Below are 19,347 nucleotides of genomic sequence, written 5' to 3'. Positions count from 1 at the left end.
TAGTAACAACAAACTCGATCACAATATTTATGAGTCCGTGCCTAGCATGTCCCTCAATCAATATAGTTCAAACTCATCTTCAATCAACCATCAACATAAAAAAATAATAAATTATTACTAGTATTTTAATTTCAAAGCTTTAATATCCAAATTAATTTTAAATCTAATTTTTTAATTCTTATATTAAAATTAAATAATTAAATAAATTAGGGCCTTATCTTGAGGTTGCATTTGGTGCATCGTCAGGTAATCTTGGAAAGTAATCTGATTGCTTTCAAGATAGATTGTCACTATTAAATTATCAGTAATATTGATTACTGTGCTTGGTATACACAGATAATATTACAGTAAAATTACTGAAAATCTTGATTAACATATTTAGTATGACAATTAAATTACTGATAATGTGAAATTAAATTTCAAAAATATCCTTATAAAACTTTATAGAATTTTGAATTACTGAGAAAGAGTTTGATTTTATTTTCTAAATTTAAATCAAAATTTTCAAAATATGTCTGACAGTTAAAAAAGAAAAATCCTTGAGATGAGCCCTATTGCCTTGGCCTCTAACGTCAAGGCCCGCCGCCCTGTGAGTGCTAAATCAATGGTGTTCCCATATTCGACGATGGTTGTCTTTCGAAACTTGGGACGGCTATTGGATCGTCGGAGGAGAGGGGGTAGTGATGGAGGTGAGAGAGGAGAAGTCAATACCAGCATAGAAGTGGGAGCCATAATCGAAGATGATAAGGGTACGGGTAGAGGGGAGGCGATCGAGGGTATGGGAGAGTTGAAGAAGAAGGCGAGGGGGAGAGCCATCAGGAGAGAGGGTGGAGGGGTGGGTTTTGTGTGAATTTTTTTGAGAGATAATTTTATTCAAAATTTTTTTTTATAATATTATCAAATAAGTGATAATCTGAATAGTCACGTCTTCTCAAAATTATTTAGATTGTCTCCCGAGAGATAATCTAGATTATCAAGATAATTTGAATTATCACTTAAAATAATATATCAAACATAATAATTTAATAAATTTATTTTAAATTATTAGTAATCTGGATAGATTGTCAGCTATCAATCGTATTTTGATTGGCAAACGAGTATAAATTTTTTTTTAATATTTTTTATCCAATCAATCATATTTTTATATAATATCAATATTAATCATAAAAATAAGAGTCACGATAAGAATGAGGCTGATTAGAAACCGACAACCAGTGGCTTTAATCATTTAGAATAGCGTAACCAAATTCCCAACTTCGATGAATAGACGTCCAGTAAAGGCAACCGTAACAAGTCAGGAGAGATTGTCGATGATGAATTGGTGGATAGCTGATGATGGTTAGGGCGGAGGCCAAAAGGATGGGCACCTATGAAACCAATCCAGGACATCACACTGAGCTCATCCTGGGTCCACAAATTATGACTCTCGGACTCTCGATAGACCAGGTAAAGAGAGAGAAAGTTGAGGAGAGAGAGAGAGAGTTGAGGAGGGAGAGTGGTGGCGGCGCTCAGCCGCAGAATCACCAGCGACGGCGGTCAGCCGGCGATGAGGAAAAGGAAGGGAGAACAAGAAGGAAAAAAAAAAAAAAAACCGGGGAAGGGTTCTAGGTCCGCCACCCCCACAGCGGCGGCCCATGACGGCAGCAACCCTGCAGGCTCCGGCACTTGGCAGCTCGAGCTGTCCGTGTTTCACGACGGCAGCGGGCTCAGCAAGAGAAGAGAGAGAAGGAAAAGCAGGGGAAAGAAAATACCAAAGCAGGCCAGCCGGTTCTTCAACCAAATCCGGCGATGTCCAGCAGCAAATCGAGATGATGATGCCGTCAACGACGACCATGGGACTCGGTGAAGGGGAAATCAGGGCGGATTACATCACTTCCGGTGCCAAATCGGCGGCAACTCGCTGGGGCACACCGATGGAAAAGAAATCTTCATATCTCAAGGGTTTTCATCGGTGGTGGATCGGAATTCATTGGATAAGAGAGGAGTCGTCCAATGGCCGAAGGGCCTCCAGGAGTCCGTTCTCCGACGGGATCGGCGAGAAGAAGTGGACTCCTTTCGGGAGTCCCTTCTCGGTTACAGAAATTATATGGTGATCATTATAGAACAATGCTTGATCTTCCCCACTTAAGCATGCTAATGTCTATCAGCAAATCAATCTGCAGTAATATTTATCACTTCAAACAACATAAATACTCTCAAATTTTATAGATGAAAGTTCAGTGCATACATATTCCAAGTAAAGACTTTTCTATTTGGATGGAGCATTATAGCTCTTACTATGATATTCACAGATCATAAAAAACATCATGCACATATTCCTTCCCTTGGTTTCTACAAACACTTCTTGCACCTAATCTTACATGAGACTATAACTGATATGATTAATGGTTATTTCTTGATGTGGTGGTTTATGGCTACAAGGTGCAGAGCAGAACTCTTGTGCACCGTAATTCCTGGTGCCTCGTTCATGTCGATGTCTTCTCTGGTCATCCCAACAGGCAGTTCCCAGTCAAAATGGTACAACATGCTTGCAAGTGCTAGCTCCACTGTCAAAGTCCCCAAATTCATTCCAGGGCAGATTCTTCGACCAGAACCGAATGGTATGAACTCGAAATTATGTCCTTTGTAGTCTATAGAACTATCCATGAATCTCTCAGGAATGAACTCTTCAGGGTCATCCCATGATTTAGGATCTTTTGCTATCCCCCAAGCATTGACATACACTCTAGTGTTTGGCAGGATATCATATCCATGAATCCTAGAGTGTCTTATGGACTCTCGAGGAAGCAGTAATGGAACAGGAGAGTGCAGCCTCCACGTTTCTTTCACCACAGACTTGAGGTATTGAAGCTGGTGAAGATCTCCTTCTTCCACCTTCCCTTTAGTTCCTAAAGAGGCTCTTATTTCTTCTTGAGCTTTCTTCATCAGCCTTGGGTGTCTTGCAAGCTCCGCCATAGCCCATTCTAAGGTTGCAGAAGCTGTGTCTGTTCCAGCAATGAAGATATCCTAAGCAAAAGAAAAAGGAAAAAAATTCGCTTTAGTATCCAATTTAATGAAACTCCACAAGAATCTCACGAGAAGACATGAGTAGTAAAGCCTTGTACAGTTCAAAAATAAAACAAAAGTTGTAAATTTTAGTAGAGTTTTTCGCAACAAGCAAGCAAAAGCAAATTGACTATGCAAATTTTGATGAAGAATATATAGGCGTAAGAAATGGATACCATTAGCACTGCTTTTATGTGATCTTTTGTTAGATGTCCATCCCTTTGTAACCGAAGTAATACATCAATTATGTCTTCATGTTCGGGTCTTGTCCTCTCGGGATCAAGGTGCTCACCGATGACCTGCTCATAGAAAGCATCAAACATACTAAAGTTCTTCTCGAGCCTACCTGCAAGTCCCGTTAGCTTGTCCATCCAACCTATTGATGGGAAGAAGTCTGCAATATAAAAACTAGTGGCTAATGCCTTTGCTTCGATGAGAAGCCCGTGAAATATATCCTCACCTTCTTGGTACTTCTTACCCATCGCAGCTCTGCAAATTATATTATTTGCCAGTGTCACCATCAACTTGCTAAGATTTATAGGAGTCGCTGAAGAATGAGCGATACTATCGATCATTAGTGAAATCTCTTCTTCCCTTATAAATTGAAATGATTGCACCCTCCTGGCACTGAAAAGTTCAAGGATGCATATCTTTCTCATCTCTCTCCAATATTCACCATAGGGTAAGAAGCTTATACTCAAGAAGTTGTAAGAAAATTTGCAGGCATAAACAAGGCGGGGCCTCGAGCAGAAGTCAAGATCATGAGTTTTCATTACTTCTCTGGCCATCTCAGCAGATGAGATGACTACTGTTGGCATGCTACCTAGTTCTAAATACATGAGAGGGCCATATTTTTGAGAGAGTTGCCATAAGGAGTGATGAGGCAGGCTACCAACTTGATGCAGGTTCCCAATTATGGGAAGCTTCTTCGGGCCAGGAGGGAGCTTGTACACTGCCTTTCGTTGTTCCATTCTTTTGTATCTGAAAGAAAGGAGAAGGGAGGCAAGCGTGACAAAAAGAAGCCATGCGAATATGATGCAGATAGCCATGATAACTGGGAGGGAGGCAGAGCAAGGCAAGGAGTTGGAGGTTGATCTTATCTGTGGCAGCCCAGGTCCTAGAGAGGAGAATACATTATGGATTCTTAGTATTTCTGGAGTTATTAAATGGATGACAGGTATGCGCCCACAGACTTCTTATGTGATGGTAATCAGAAAATTCCAAGCTAGTCTTTTTGAGAAGCAGGGGAGCGTGGAATAGATCAGCCACCCATATTTGTTTAGAGAAGGAAGATATTTATAAGAGAGCAGAAGTGTTGAAAATTATGGACCACTAAAAAAAAAAAAACTCTTTATCTGAAAATCAAAATAGAAAAGAAGGATATCACCTCAAAATACAAAAAACAGCCTCCATCGTCTTCACAGATCGCATATACGGAGCATTAGTAATAAAAGCTAACACATATTCTAATCCATCCAAAAATTATGTAATGTGGCGGGCTATCCTCTAATATTAAGCTGAATCTTTAGTGTTATCCAAATACCTCAGGTAAAAGAGTATTTGATTAAAAAATAGGAGATGGATTCCGAATCAGCACTACACAGAGCACATCTAAAGCTAACATGCCATCCTTTCTTATCAAGAACCTATCCCTATGTGAAGCTTGTTTCGGAGAGCGAGCCAAAAGAACAAAAATCATATAGGGGGGGCACTACAAAATATCATATAGGATGGGTTTTATACCATCTTTCACTTAATATCAATCTTAAAGAATAAATCTAAAAGTCAAAAACCTTTCTACTAACGGAGTTATTAGTCTTGTGATTAAAATATGCTTTTTCTTTCTCATTTTCAGTATAAATTTTTTAGCGATACATATTATATGATTATACGATACACACTAAATATATAGCTAGATTATATATACTATAAGCTTTTTGATATACATCCAACAACGATCCAATATATATCTACAACTAAATTAATATATGTTAATCGAACTTAGTACTCACCAGTATATAGTATATGATTAGTTGATACACATCCAGTAAAATATTCATCCGACGTCTCAATACACACATCTAGATAAAGCGATATAAAGTTTTCAAAACATAGCACTTATTAATACATAGCACATGAGCAAATGATACACACTAGATGGCTTATTGGTATATACTATAAGCTTTTTTGATATATATCCAGCAATGATCTAATACATATATATAGATAAATTGATATATAGTTTACTGAACTTAATATCCACTAATACATAATATATATTCAATTGATACACATCTAGTAAAATATTTATCCGATGTCTCAATACACATTTCAACAGTTTTCATGAATTTTAGATGCAAAAATTTTAGAAAAGAAGAGGGATTTGAAAGAGAAGAAAGAGACTCAAAAAAGATCTCATGGATAGGAGAAATGGCATATGGAGTTTGGAAGAGGAGAAAGAGACTCAGAAGGAAGACCTTATGGATGGAAGAAAAGCATGATGAGGAAGACAATGGATGGAGAGACTTGATGAGGAACAAAAAGGATATGGACGGTCACGACATGTCTCTCTTAGGCATGTATTTTATTTTATTTTTTTATTATTTCAATTATGAAACTAACGGACTCCGTTAATAGGAGAAATTCAATCCCTATTTGCCAAACTTGTAGGTGTGCTAAAAGAATACAAAGAAGCTATTGGATGGGCTATTGCTAATTTGAAAGGCATAGAACCCTCCATCTGCATGCAGCACATTCATTGCGAGCTTGATGCAAAGCTGCATAGAGACATGCAGAGTTAGACTAAACCTTAATAGGAGGGAGGTGGTTAAGAAAGGAGTGGGTTGAAGATATACTTTAAGAGGCATAAAGTTCAACTGAAGACTTTAAACTTAGTGCTTTTGGGAGGCAACACGATTTTTTAATCTTAATTTTTTTAGATTTAAAAATAATAATAAATTGACTCAGTTGTATTTGCTCATGGGGACTTGGATTAGAATTTTAAAGGCACTTGTCAGCACAATTACCCAAAGTGCATTTTCTCATTTTCTTTTGTTTGATTCTTTTACTCCATTAAGGGTAATGTCGATTAAGTTGGGAGGAGAGAATAATAAATCTATAAGTCTTCGAGTAAGTTAGTATTTAACATTTAGGTATCCGATTGTACTCAAGAATCAAGTTGAATCAAGTATTTTTTTTTAAAAAAATTGATGCACAGTCTAGAGAGTTTGTAAAATACCGAGGGATCAAGTATTAAGAAAATCTAATGAATAGTTAAGTTTAGAATATAAATAATTTTTTCTTGAGTATTTCTAATTTTTTCTACCAACATCAAAGAAGAGTTTACTTTCTATGAATTTGTGTAAGATAACTATATATTTTTTCAAAAAATAAATTATTTTATAGAATAAAAGATAGTTTTTAAAGACTTCATGCTGAGTAATCGGGTCTCTTTGTCTAAGCAAGCATTGAGTTTTGCATTAAAAGATATGAAGGATAAAGAAATTCTATTGTAAAGCTAGTCTTAACTCGTAGTCTGTTTAATTCGAGCTAAAAAATTCGAGGGATATTTTATACCTAGTATCTTAAAGCCATCTGGTTCGGGAGTCATTGGTTGAAAACTCGTTACATGGATCAGACAAAAAGTTTAAGAGATTAAGACACTCAACAGCAGTATAATATTAAAAAAATATATAAAAAAATAATAAATAAAGGATGGAAGCAACACTACACTTGTCCATATGAAAGTTACACGATTTAGAGATAAAGATAGAAAGTAATTTAGAAAAAAGTTCAAAAAAAATTTAGTGTTCTTGGCTTAACTTTCATATTGATTAGTATTAATATCCTAATGATATAACTCACTCACGTTCTACTGAACATCAATGGTCTTTTTGATAATTACCTGATAAAACTCGAAACTCTAAGCTAAACGGTACTTAGCTCTAAATTCTTTCTTTACTCGAGGATGAATAAAGTTCAGGTTGGGGGGTGTGATCAATACATGAATTAGATTTTTAAAGTATCAAATTTTATAATATTTAATCTCTATTAGTTGAAATTTGATGCTTCTTGTCCTCTTTTGCAGGAAATTGAGAGATTGGACTAATCAAAACTCAAATTGGTTCAAATCCAAAGCTAAATTCAAGAACCAAGGTGCTAAGAGCAACCAATTTGAAGGACTGATCAAATAAGAAAGTAACCCAATGGTTAAGAAGTAATGCTCTACTCAACGGTCAAGATTTATGATGTCACTCCATGAAAACCCTAGAGATGGAGTACCACACTAAGATTCAAGGGATAGGAAGTGAGTTCTCTTAATCCAAAGGCCAAGAAAGGAGGCACCTACATTCTTTTTTTCTTTCACATTGAAATCCCAACAAATTCTTTCCTTTTTCTTAGCATGTGCCAACTCATGACAACTCACAACTCCCTTCAACACCCTCTCTCCCATCTTTGTTTTGAATTATAAATCTAGTATTCGTTTCTTAAGCTAATAGATGTATAAGTCCTCGAGTAAGTTAGTATTTAGCGTTTAGGTATCCGATTGCGCTTAAAAATCGAGTTGAATTAAGTATTTTTTTAAAAAAATTGATGTACAATTCAAAAAATTTGTGAGATATCGAGGGATCAAGTATTAAGAAAACTTAATAAATAGTGAAGTTTAGAATAGAAATAATTTTCTTTTTGAGCATTTTTGATTTTTTCTACCAACATCAAAGAAGAGTTTACTTTTTTTGAGCTTGTACAGGGTAACTATATATTTTTTCATAAAATAAACTATTTTATAGAATAAAAGATAGTTTTCTAGTACTTCACGCTGAGTAATCGGATCTTTTTGTCTAAGCAAGTATTGAGTTTCATTTCAAAAGGTGTGAAGGATAAAGAAATTTTATTGTAAAGCTAGTCTTAACTCATAGTCTGTTTGATTCGAGTTAAAAAGTCTGAGAAATATTTTATACCTGGTGCCCTAAAGCAATCTGGTTTGAGAGTCATTAGCTAAAAACTCGCAACATGGATCAGACAGAAAGCTTAAGGAGTTAAAACACTCAATAGTAAGATAATATTTAAAAAATATTAAAAAAAATAATAAATAAAGAATGAAAGTAACACTACACTTGTTCATATGAAAGTTAAACGATTAGAGATAAAGGTAGAAGGCAATTTAGAAAAAGGTTCAAAAAAAATTAGTATTCTTGACTTAATTTTCATATTGATTAGTACTAATATCCCAAAGACATAACTTACTCACGTTCTACCAAACATCAATGGCCTTTTTAAAAATTATCTGGTGAAAACTCGAAACTCTAAGCTAAATGGTATTTAGCCCTAAATTCTTTCTTTACTCGAGAACGAGCAAAGTTCAAGTTGGAGGGTGTGATCAGTGCATTAAATATGATATAAAAAGTATTAAAATCTTTATTATTTAATCTCTATTATTTAGTATTTGATACTTCTTATATTTTTTTAAAAATTATTAATTATAAAAAATTATTCATATACCAACTAGCAAAGGCCTCTAACATTTATAGTGACGAAGTCTAAAATTAAGCCCAAATTTTTAGTCATAAAAATGAGCACATGACTTAGAAGAAAGCAAGCACACAAGCCACAGGATCGAATGGCCCAAAGCAACAGCAAGGCCCATGGAGGCATGGCCCAAAGACGCCATGCCGTCCACGCACGCGGCGCACAAGGAGGCGACAGTGCGGTCCATGCACGGCGCATAAGAAAAGAGGTGCGGTTTATGCATGGCTCATAGGCAAGGGGGTCTATTTACGTCGTTACATGGTGCACATTTGGGCGAGCGAGCGGGTTCAATGTTTGATGCGGTACATGCGTGGCAGAAATGAAGCGCAGCTTATAGCGTGGTTCATAGGGAGCAGGCGCGTGGGAGCAGATGCGGACTGGGACCGGTTTGGGTGTGCACCGGGCAGACACGAGCGGGCCTGGGATGCTAGTTCACGTGGCTTACACGAGCCTATGATGCAACACACAGAAGATTTTAAGGTTTTAAAAAATATAAAGAGAGAGACGTGAGGACTCTAAAATCTTGTGACGATTGGGACCCTGAGGCTATAAAAAAGAACGTGGAGATGCTTAAAAGAAAAAGAGGGGATCAGACAGAAAAAATTGAGAGAAAAATAAAAGAGGAGATTGTGAGGTGTTAGAAGATTTTTTAAGGTGACATAAGGAGATTTTGCTGAGAAAATGGAGCCATTAATTAGCAAGAGCCAACCCATGAGCGGCTAAATCTATTAGTCTCGGAAAAAGAGAGGAAGTCTTGTAACAACAGAGCAGTTTAATATTCTATCCCTTTTTGTACTTCTTTTACGATATGAATCAATAAAGCTTCTCTTTTATTATACAATTATCTTTTACACTTTCTTTTATATTTATGTGTTAGATTGTAGTTAGAACAATCTTTACTCTCTGAAGATGTACCGTGATTTACGAATACGGGGCGTGCTAAGGAGAGGTAGGTTGTAAACTCTGTACTTTTTAGAGATGCACCGTGATCTATGGATATGGGCATGCCGAGGAAAGATAGGTGGTTTCTAGCTTTGATTTATTATTATTTCTTCTTTACTTATGAGATAAAGTCCTAGAATAGTTTATGCCCGAAGGAACAAGTCGTGATCCAAGGATATAGATCGTGCTCAAATGAAGATAAGCTATGTCCAAGATCTAATTACAAGTATCTAATATCATTAAAGAAATACAACTCTATTTTATGCAAGATCGATTCATAACCTCTTGAGATAATTATTTTCTGTTTGATCCAACTCTTAATATAATTTATTTCTATTTTATTTTATTTTTTTTCTTTGCAATGCCTTTAATCCAACGATCTTAACTTTTCTGTAACCACAACTCAGCCTACAGTCTCTATGGATACGATCCTGACTTACTATTATCTATAGAGTTTTGAATCAGTGATTAACTTTGATTGCCTATGACAACAATCTGTTGTGCCTTAGACAATGATCACCTCTCCACCTATAGCAACAACTGTCATCTCATTGTTTGAGCTGGAGTCATTGTCTTATTTGTTCTTTGACTTCTCCTTCTTCAGTAATCTACAATCTTTCTTAAAGTGGCCCCTTTGTCATAGTTATAACATTTGCTACTTTGGGATATGGATCTCTCTCGTGATTTAGCGTGGCCATCATCCAAGTTAGATTGGGAGTCCCTATGCTTGCTTCTTCCCTTTCTTTCTATGACGAGGGCTTCATTGTGGCTCGAGACCTATTGTTCCTTCCTCTTGGCCTCCTCGTCAAGCATACAATCTTTCACCATTGTCAAGACTATCGAACCCTTCGGTGAAGAACTATATTGCTTAAAGACACCACTAGAGTCTCTCAACTATCAGACAAGAAACTCAACAAAAGTAGGGCCTGGAGCTCCTCATATAACATCATCTTCATCGCTGTGAGCTGGTTCACCATGTTCTGAAAGTTACTTAGATGTTCTGCCATGGAAGCCCCCTCATGTTTCATGTTTAATAGTTTGTGAATTAAGAACATCTTGTTCTGCATCATCTCTCTCGTATAGGCTTTTTAATTTTAGCAAGAGGCCATGGGCGTTCACCTCCATTGAAACATAGTGGAAGACACTATCGTCAATCCACTGCTAGAAAAGTCCAACAATTTTATGATTCAGTTTCTCCCATTCTTTGTCTGACATCTTATTGTAACTCCTTTGATTAGATCGTGAAGATCTTTGCAGTAAAGGAGGTCTTCCATGCGAGGCTTCCAAATCGAGTAGTTGGTTGATATCAGCTTGATCATAGTATCCGACAAAGATTGATCCTCCATCTATTAGCGTCTCAACTCTTTCTTAAGTACTCTAGATTTGGTGAAATCTGGCTCTGATACCACTTATTGAAATTTGAGTATTAGATGATAATAGATAGAACAAAAATCATGCTAACGATAATATCAACAGCATAAAGAAATTATAGTAATCGCAAGAATACCAATATTTTTTATGGTTCGATCGAAGTCTACATCCACACAGAAATCAGAGTAAAAAAGAGCTTCCAATATTATAATAATAGTTTAGAGTATAAAAAACCTTCCCTAACACGATACTGGGAAACACTGCTTCTAATACAAGGAAAAAAAATTCAAAATTAAACAAATCTATAGTAGAACCCTCGATGGAATAACTCTAATCCAAGGTTGAGCGAACTCCTCCAATCGACGTTCTCTAATCTTCTTTTCTTGAACGAAACACCCTTCAAGCCTCTCTTCTTCTGTCTCCTTATCTCCTTTTGTGGTTTACGATCTCCAAGCTTCTTTTTTTTTTCTATTCTTTTGTTTTAAGATATTGGGTCCCATATGAGGAGGGACCACATCAGCATTTTTGGTCCCATATCGGATATGTGAAAGCAAGTCTCCATGCTTAAATAGATTTTCTTTCCTAGAAAGGCAAATTTGGGCTTTGGTGGAAGTCGGCTGATGACTGTGCATGCTCACTTGATCGATCGAGCTATTCGTGTAGTGTGTTGTGCAGGGTGAGACTCTTCTTCAACTCCATGACAGAGACTCTCTGTTACACTCTCGATCCAAAATTGTGAGCCGAAGGTTATGATAACCACTGCATATTTATAGAAAACTCTTCCTACAAGCATGCAAGGTATCTAATCATGCTATCATAAAATAATAACGAAATAAATTTTAATAATTTAAATCCAAAACTTAACGATCTAAATTTCAACTTCAATGTTTCAATGAATTCAATAATATTCAATAGATCTTATATTAGTTATACCTCAAATAATAATTATGTAAAAATATAGTAATAAATCTACGCTGTTGTCTCTCGCTTCTAGCTCACTCCCAAAATAGTACCTGTTGGTGCAGAATTTCACCGAAGCCGGAGTTGCTGGAGTCGAGATGACCGCGGCCGCTGTCGGGACCTGCAAGGAAAGTCTAAACCGGAGTTGGAGGTGCTCCGGCAAGACCCTCCGATGCTCAAGTCAGTACTCTGCTTCAATAGAAATGGAGTGCTCAAGTGAAAATTTTAGCAGAGTTTTGGGATAGAGTTTTTGAGCTTAGAGAAGAACGTATCTGGGGGTCCCTTTTTATAGACGGAGAGCGTAATGGATTGACAGCGACATCGGTAACCACCTGGTAGTGGGCTGTTCAGAGCCACGTGGAGTCTGTTACGGAGAGTAGTGGCGTCAGGGGTCGTTCAGGGCCACGTGGAGTTTGTTACGGAGAGTGGAGTGATATCCGTTGTCGCGACTTGCCAGAGAGTAGTAGAGCCCAGAGAGTGAAGCGGTGTCCATTGTCGTGACTTGCCAGAAGTAGTGGAGCCACGTGGAATTCATTGCAGAGAGTGGAGCAGGGTAGTGGCCATTGTCGTGACTTGCCAGAGAGTTTGGATCTGTCGGTTGGAGCTCAGTTGGGACATCTGATGGAGCGGAATGGCTCTCTATTCTGTCGATCTGAGAGAAGTTCGGATGTCTCCGAAGCTGCTGACGAGTCTACTATTATCGGATACCTTAGGCGCTAATACTACAGGTGGGAGTCATCTGCTGTAGAAGCTCAGATGGAGACTTTTCGTTGGTGAAGCCCGGTAGGAGTCCGATTGCTAAAGAAGTCCGTCTGGGATTCGCCTGATGTGGAAGCTCGTCTGAAGATGATCCATCGGAGAAGTCTGATTTCATGAAGGATTTGGTGGAGGATCGATCAGTGATGGACTTCGGATGGCGTTGGGGAGGTTCGACAGACATCGGAGGCGATCGATCGTTGTAGGAATCCAGCTGTCGAAGTCCGTCCATCGTAGAAGCTCGTCCGATATCCATCCGCTATGAAAGTTCGATCGAAGTCTGATTCTTGTAGAAGGCTGAAAGGAGGCCGCTTATTGTAGAAGCTTGATCGAAGATCGGTTGTCGTGGAAGCTCGGAGTAGCGACCTGGCTGGTGGGTCCTGTCCCATTGTAGAAGTTCATCTGGGATCCGGCTACGAAGAAGCTCGACTGAAGCCTACCTGTAATAGAAGTTCGGAAGAAATATATTTACAGTAGAGGCCCGAATAGAATTTGCTTACAGTAGATGTCTGGGGTAGACCGCCCGCTGTAGGAGTTCGGAGTAGACCGCTCGTAGTAGGAGTTCGGCTCTCGCAGGAGCTCAGTTGGAATCCTGAAGGTGGTCGACCGCCATAAAAATTTGGATGGAGTCTGATTACTGTAGAAATCTCATTGTCGAAGAAGCTCAGATATTGGCGAAGTCCGGAAGAAGTTCGGAGAATAGTTGATCACTGTAGAAGGTCGCTGATAGTGAGACCTAGAGAGCCTTTGGAGCGGCCCGATAGATGGATAAAGAAGCTCATTGTCGGAGAAGTCCGGGAGCTCGGACGGTCGAGGGGGTTCAGAGAGACGCCACACAAGGTCGGAAGTCCGGAAAAGCTTTGTAAGGGTCGATCTTTTACGAACTTCGGCCGGGGGGTATTTTATACCCAACAGTACCCATGTTTGTAATTTAGAAGCTGAATCTGAAAAATAAAATAGAGAGGTAATGAACTAGACAACCCAGTAAGCAATGATCACTTTAAGTAAATTTTATCAGATAATAAAATAAAAAAATAATTATTTATAAAAAATAAGCATATAGAGTTTATCAATTCAAGATCAATTTCAATTATGCCATATAGTTCGTGGCATTCAATTCTTTTTTCAAAATTCGAGTTTCTTTTAAGATTTTAATTTTTTTATTTTTTAATTCTTTTCATCAACCATGAGCTATAACCATATTATTTCTATGATAGGGTCATAACACCGTATATCATCTTACGGTGAGCTGCAAATCATCTGACAGCAAAGTCTTTCGGAACTGCGGGTCTCGCTGGCAGTTTGTCACTGATCTCACTGAAGATATGTCACTGGTCTCACTGGTGACATAAACCTTCAGGACAAATCAGTTGCCAACATATTTACTCCTATTGACGGAGTCCTTTACATAGTCAGGTTATCAATTTATATCATTCTTAAATCAAAATTCTTTATAAATCATATCTCTTATTCTAGTTCGATAAGAAAACATATAATCATGTGGTATTGAAATCAATTAATATAATACATAATGAAATCAATATATTCAATTATGCTTCATCATAACATTTTAAAATAAGATATTTTTTATAACAAAATATCATTCATCCAATTCATGCATCATTTCACAGATCATATTAGAAAAATATATTATAATTTATCAATAAATCTAAAAAAAATAAAGTATTACTTACCTCATATGCATTCCAACAAATCTACATAATTTTAGAAATATCTTTCTAAAATCTTCAGTTCATAGATCATATCACAGTATCTGATTATCAGGTATCACAATCCGTATACAAGATCAAGTCCAATAATCAGAAAGAATATGAATACCATATTCAACAGTTTAGATTGATCCGATCATCTGATTTCTTTCGATTAAGATCCAATTAGGACATAAGTGGTTCAAAGAATGACTATTTAGGTCAAATCAGATTCGAAGTGATAGGACTGAAAATCTTTCATTGAGTTTATAAATCAAGTGGAGAGAAAAAATCAGAAGAGAGAATTATAAGGTACAATTTGAATGGATCAGGTGACATAGTCCAACATCTCGATTGGTCCGAACAAGATGATTTTCATCAAATCATAATTCAACTACTTCACAGATAACTCAACAAAATGATAGATGATAAAATCTAATAATATCTAGTTTGGTCAAGATGGGTATCAACATGCCAATCAGTGATCATAGATTAAAATTTTTTCATTAAAATCACTTAAACTCATCAAAATAAAGTTCTTTTTCTTGATAAATTTTAAAAAGATAAACTTCTAGAGAGATACAATTCTAGAGAGAAAAATTCATAAAAAGAGATAAATAATCTAAAGAGATAAAATTTTAGAGAGAGAAAGTGGAGAGAGAAAGAAAGGAAAGAGAGAGAATAGAGGAGAGAGAGAGTATCTTTTTCTTTTTTTTTCTTTTCTTTCTTTCTCTTTTTTTTTCCTTTTTCTTTTCTTCTTTTCTTTCTTTTCTTTTCCTTTTTCTCTTTCTTCCTTCTTCTTCATTCTTTCACTTCAACAAAATAGGGGATCTTTGAGTCCCCTTCATCTTCCCCGACTCTAAAGGAGTCCTGTCCAGAGAAGGTGGTTGGAGGTACGACCTACGGCGGTGAGATCATAGATTTTCGGTCCGATGAACAACGGCGATGGGCGACATCAAAATCAAATCAAACATAGAAGGAAAAACATGGCATGTTTGAAATCTGATTGCCTTTCCAAAATCAACCAATAAATCAGTTGCAATCCATCTTAATAATCAAAGGAATTTGATGAAGGACTTCTTTAAGGAGTTTTTACCTGATTCTTGGCGATGCTCAGCCCATGATTCATCAAACATGGTGATGATAATCGGAAACAAAAGAGACGAATAGAGAGAGGAAGACAGCGAGAGAGAGAGGGAGATCGACTGTGGGTGGATGCCGAAGCAGTGGGGATTAAAGAGAGGGTTGGCCCCTCTTTAAAGAGCTCCAGGGGTGGAGTTTGAGTCCTCCCTGATTTCCATCTCCGCAGGTGAAGGATTCGCAGAAGAGGACTCCCAACGGAAGTCCAATTTGTGCATGTGTTGGTCTAATTTTCTTTTTCTTTCTTTTTTTTTTCGCTTTGAGATCTATGCTTGTGGGGATTGGGATCAAGTTGTTTAGATCTGATTGGGCAGGATATTACATTCTTCTCCCTTAAAAAAAAATTTGTCCCGAAATTTTCTATCAATGATTTTCGAACTTTACAATTTCATAATCATGATATTATTTCTTATAAGAATAAAGTTCAATATCTCATGACTTGACTCTTCTTATAGATGATCGAAATCGAACCCATCTCTTGTAAATGGAAGAAAATCAACATCTTAATTTTAAATAAGAATTTTATTTTTTTCTATCAAAATATCAACTGCTCTTAATTAATCAACTTATCACAAGATAGGAGAACATACTAATATGAGTCACACGGTGATATCCAAATCAGTCGAGATTCAAAAATATTTTTTCTTATTCGTACTTTCAAAAGTTAAAGATTCACTATTCTAATCTTATCCTCAAACTTTTTAATATTTTAATTCTCGATGCAACTTCATCCTTAAATTATTTCATAAGAAAAAGATCAATATACCACCAATGTTGATCATAATCAAAACCATTATTTTTGGTAATTGAAATTAGTTTCTCAATTCTAGATAAGGATATCAAGTTTTTTGCCAAAATCTTTAACTACTTATGATTTGATCAATTTATCCTAAGACCATAGATAAATTTTTCTATACTCTCCGTAGGTGAACATCTAAGATCAAAATCAAATATCGATAAATAATCTCAAATTCTTTCTAATAAATAGAGAAGCATAAGATTTAATTCTATAATAAAGAAAATCTATCTCTAAATATTTTAAATTCAAAATCAAGATCAAGAGTCCACTCATCAAGACTTAGGATGCCAATTTTTTTTTTAAAACATAGTATATAAGAGACCTTGCCAGTGAAAATCACACCAAGACATTCAACTTAGTCAACAATTTAAGCCATTTTTTTTCTTGACAATAAGGTCATCCCATAAGGAAAAAATCAAATTAAGTATTTTGTCATAAAACTTTTCAAACTAAGAGAACATAATTTTATTTTATAAATGATTAAAGCTACCATATTTTCATTGTGGACTCTGATCTTGACCATCAAATTCTTTGGATACATTAATGACTTTCAATTAAACACTACTATGTAGTAAAAATATTCAAAATTTAAATTCCAGATAACTCAAGAGAACTTTTTAGTTGTTGTCTCTAATATGCATCAAACAACTCCGTCCAAATTAATCCTTGAGTCAATCGACATAATCAAAATCATTATATAAGTAGTTATTATAATTCAATATAAATTAAATTTTGATTCTCTTGTCAATTCATCTAAATAATTTTATATCAAACTCTAGTGAATAAAAATAATTAGATGAATTTTCTCAATCGATCCAATCAAGTTCTATGGTCTTTCATCAAACACGTTAGAAAAATTTAACTCACTCATCTCTTGGAACGTTTCTTTTATTAAGACCCTTAGCATTTATCAAAAACCTTCCATAATAATCATGCAAGCCACTTGAAGTCAAATTCTCCATTCAATATTAGATTTATTAGGGACTTCAATAACAATAGTAAAAGAACTTTAGATCAATTCATAATTTCAGAATTTTCAAATTAAAATTTTACATTACGTCTTATAATCTCCGGTAGATATAACTAAAATCTTTTATCTTAATTCCAAGATGGCAAATCAAGATTCCACTAAACAAATATTCGACAATCTCAAATCAAATCAATTTCTTCAATTAACAATAGATTTATTGCAATTTTATAGGTGTCCCAAAATCTCAAATAGAGATAACTAGATCTATTATCTCAATTCAAAGAGAGCAATTAAGGATTTTATTAGCAACCTCAACCATAATGGCAGAAGATCTCTCGATCAACTTGAATTGAAGTGTGTGTGTGTCTATATATATATATATATATATATATATATATATATATATATATATATATATCATATAATGTTCGATAGACATAAACAATATCTATCATTTGGATCTAAGATGATAGTTAAAATTCCGCCCAAATGAATATTCAACTATCCCATAATTAATCTCTTCAATATGAAATAAATTTTTTTGCAATATTTCTCAAATATATTTTTGTTTCTACATGCAAATTTCATATAAGATCAACATTCCAGTATAAACTTCAAAGAATATTGCAATCAAATATTATGAAAGATCTTTTTTTAGTCCAACTTAAAGTAACACTTTTATGAATAAATTTTTATTTTGTCACTAAATAATTAATTTTTAAACTAAGAGAAATATTATAGTATTCTTTCATGTCAAATTTGAGTTTATAATTCACTTGAACAACTAATGATCAAATTAATAATTATAACATATAATAAACTTTCATGATCAATCCTCATGCAATTACTTTAGATCAAATCCAGTAAATTATAACATGATCCATAGATTGTTCATCATATTCTAAACTTTGTGTTATAATGTCTTGTGATCCTTTTATAATCACAATATTTAATCAAAAATCATAAAGATACCTCATACTATAATCATCATAGATTTACACCACAATATCTCTATTGTGTACCCACTTACACTCGTCCTATATTTGATTCTATATGTCATAGTTCATCCACTAATACTTTGATACCATATTAATTGTCATGCCTCTGACCCAAGATTATGAGCCGAAGATCATGGCAACCACCGCATACTTATAAAAAACTTTCTCCATAAACATGCAAGGCATCTAATCATGCTATCATAAAATAACAGTGCAATAAATTTTAATAATTTAAATCTAAAACTTAACAATCCAAATTTTAACTTTAATGTTTCAATAAATTCAGTAATATTCAATATATCTTACATCAGTTATATCTCAAATAATAATTATGTAAAAATATAGCAATAAATCTATGCTGTTGTCTCTTGCTTCTAGCTCACTCTCAAAATAGGTTCCATGTTTGTAATTTAAAAGCTAAATCTGAAAAATAAATAGAGAGATAACGAGCTAGACAACTCAGTAAGCAATGATCACTTTAAATATATTTTATTAGATAATAAAATAAAAAAATAATTATTTATAGAAAATAAGCATATAGAATTTATCAATTCAAAATCAATTTAAGTATGCAATATAGTTCATGACATTCAATTTCTTTTTCAACATTTGATTTTCTTTCAAGATTTTAATTTTTTTTATTTTTAAGTTTTTTTCATCAACAATGAGCTATGATCATATTTTTTCTATAACAGGATCATAACACTACGTATCATCTTATGGTGAGCTATAAATCATCTGGCAGCAAAGTCCTTCGAAACCGTTGGTCTTACTAACGGTTTGTCGTTGATCTTGCTGGTGATATAAATCTTTAAAACAAATCAATTGCCAATGTATTTGCCTCTATTGACAAGATCCATTACATAATCAGATTGTCAATTCATATCATTCTTAAATCAAAAATTGTCATAAATCATATCTCTTATTCTAGTTCGATAAGAAAACATATAATCATGTGGTATCGAAATTAATTAATATAATACATAACGAAATCAATATGTTCAATCATGCTTCATCATAATATTTTAAAATAAGATAGTTTTCATAATAAAATATCATTCATCCAATTCATATATCATTTCATAAATTATGTTAGAAAAATATATTATAATTTATCGATAAATTTAG

The 19,347-nt window shown here is 35.0% G+C and overlaps 1 protein-coding gene and 1 long non-coding RNA gene across 2 annotated transcripts; one reads left to right on the top strand and one right to left on the bottom strand.

Moving 5' to 3' along the window:
• Nucleotides 1-2,175: 2,175 nt before the first annotated feature.
• Nucleotides 2,176-4,284, bottom strand: LOC105038724 (cytochrome P450 71A9). The gene is made up of 2 exons (XM_010914588.3): nucleotides 3,222-4,284; nucleotides 2,176-3,006 (listed from the first exon to the last, which is right to left on the bottom strand). Exons 1-2 carry the CDS (start codon nucleotides 4,092-4,094, stop codon nucleotides 2,389-2,391), a joined length of 1,491 nt encoding a protein of 496 aa, XP_010912890.1. The 5' UTR covers nucleotides 4,095-4,284; the 3' UTR covers nucleotides 2,176-2,388.
• LOC140859112 (uncharacterized) lies at nucleotides 2,463-3,197 on the top strand. The gene is made up of 2 exons (XR_012142595.1): nucleotides 2,463-2,600; nucleotides 2,740-3,197. It is a non-coding gene; the product is annotated as an uncharacterized lncRNA (long non-coding RNA).
• Nucleotides 4,285-19,347: the final 15,063 nt, after the last annotated feature.

The sequence above is a fragment of the Elaeis guineensis genome, chromosome 1 (genome assembly GCF_000442705.2).
Source record: "Elaeis guineensis isolate ETL-2024a chromosome 1, EG11, whole genome shotgun sequence".
NCBI classification, from domain to species: domain Eukaryota; kingdom Viridiplantae; phylum Streptophyta; class Magnoliopsida; order Arecales; family Arecaceae; genus Elaeis; species Elaeis guineensis.
Note: the sequence above shows the minus strand (reverse complement) of the source record. Positions and strands in the feature narration are given on the sequence as shown.

Excerpts from the sequence above, each read along its gene's own strand:
- LOC105038724 (XM_010914588.3), bottom strand. The coding sequence starts at position 4,094 with ATGGCTATCTGCATCATATTCGCATGGCTTCTTTTTGTCACGCTTGCC. Across the intron at positions 3,007-3,221 it reads ACATAAAAGCAGTGCTAATG|GATATCTTCATTGCTGGAAC; the intron begins GTATCCATTTCT and ends TCTTTTGCTTAG.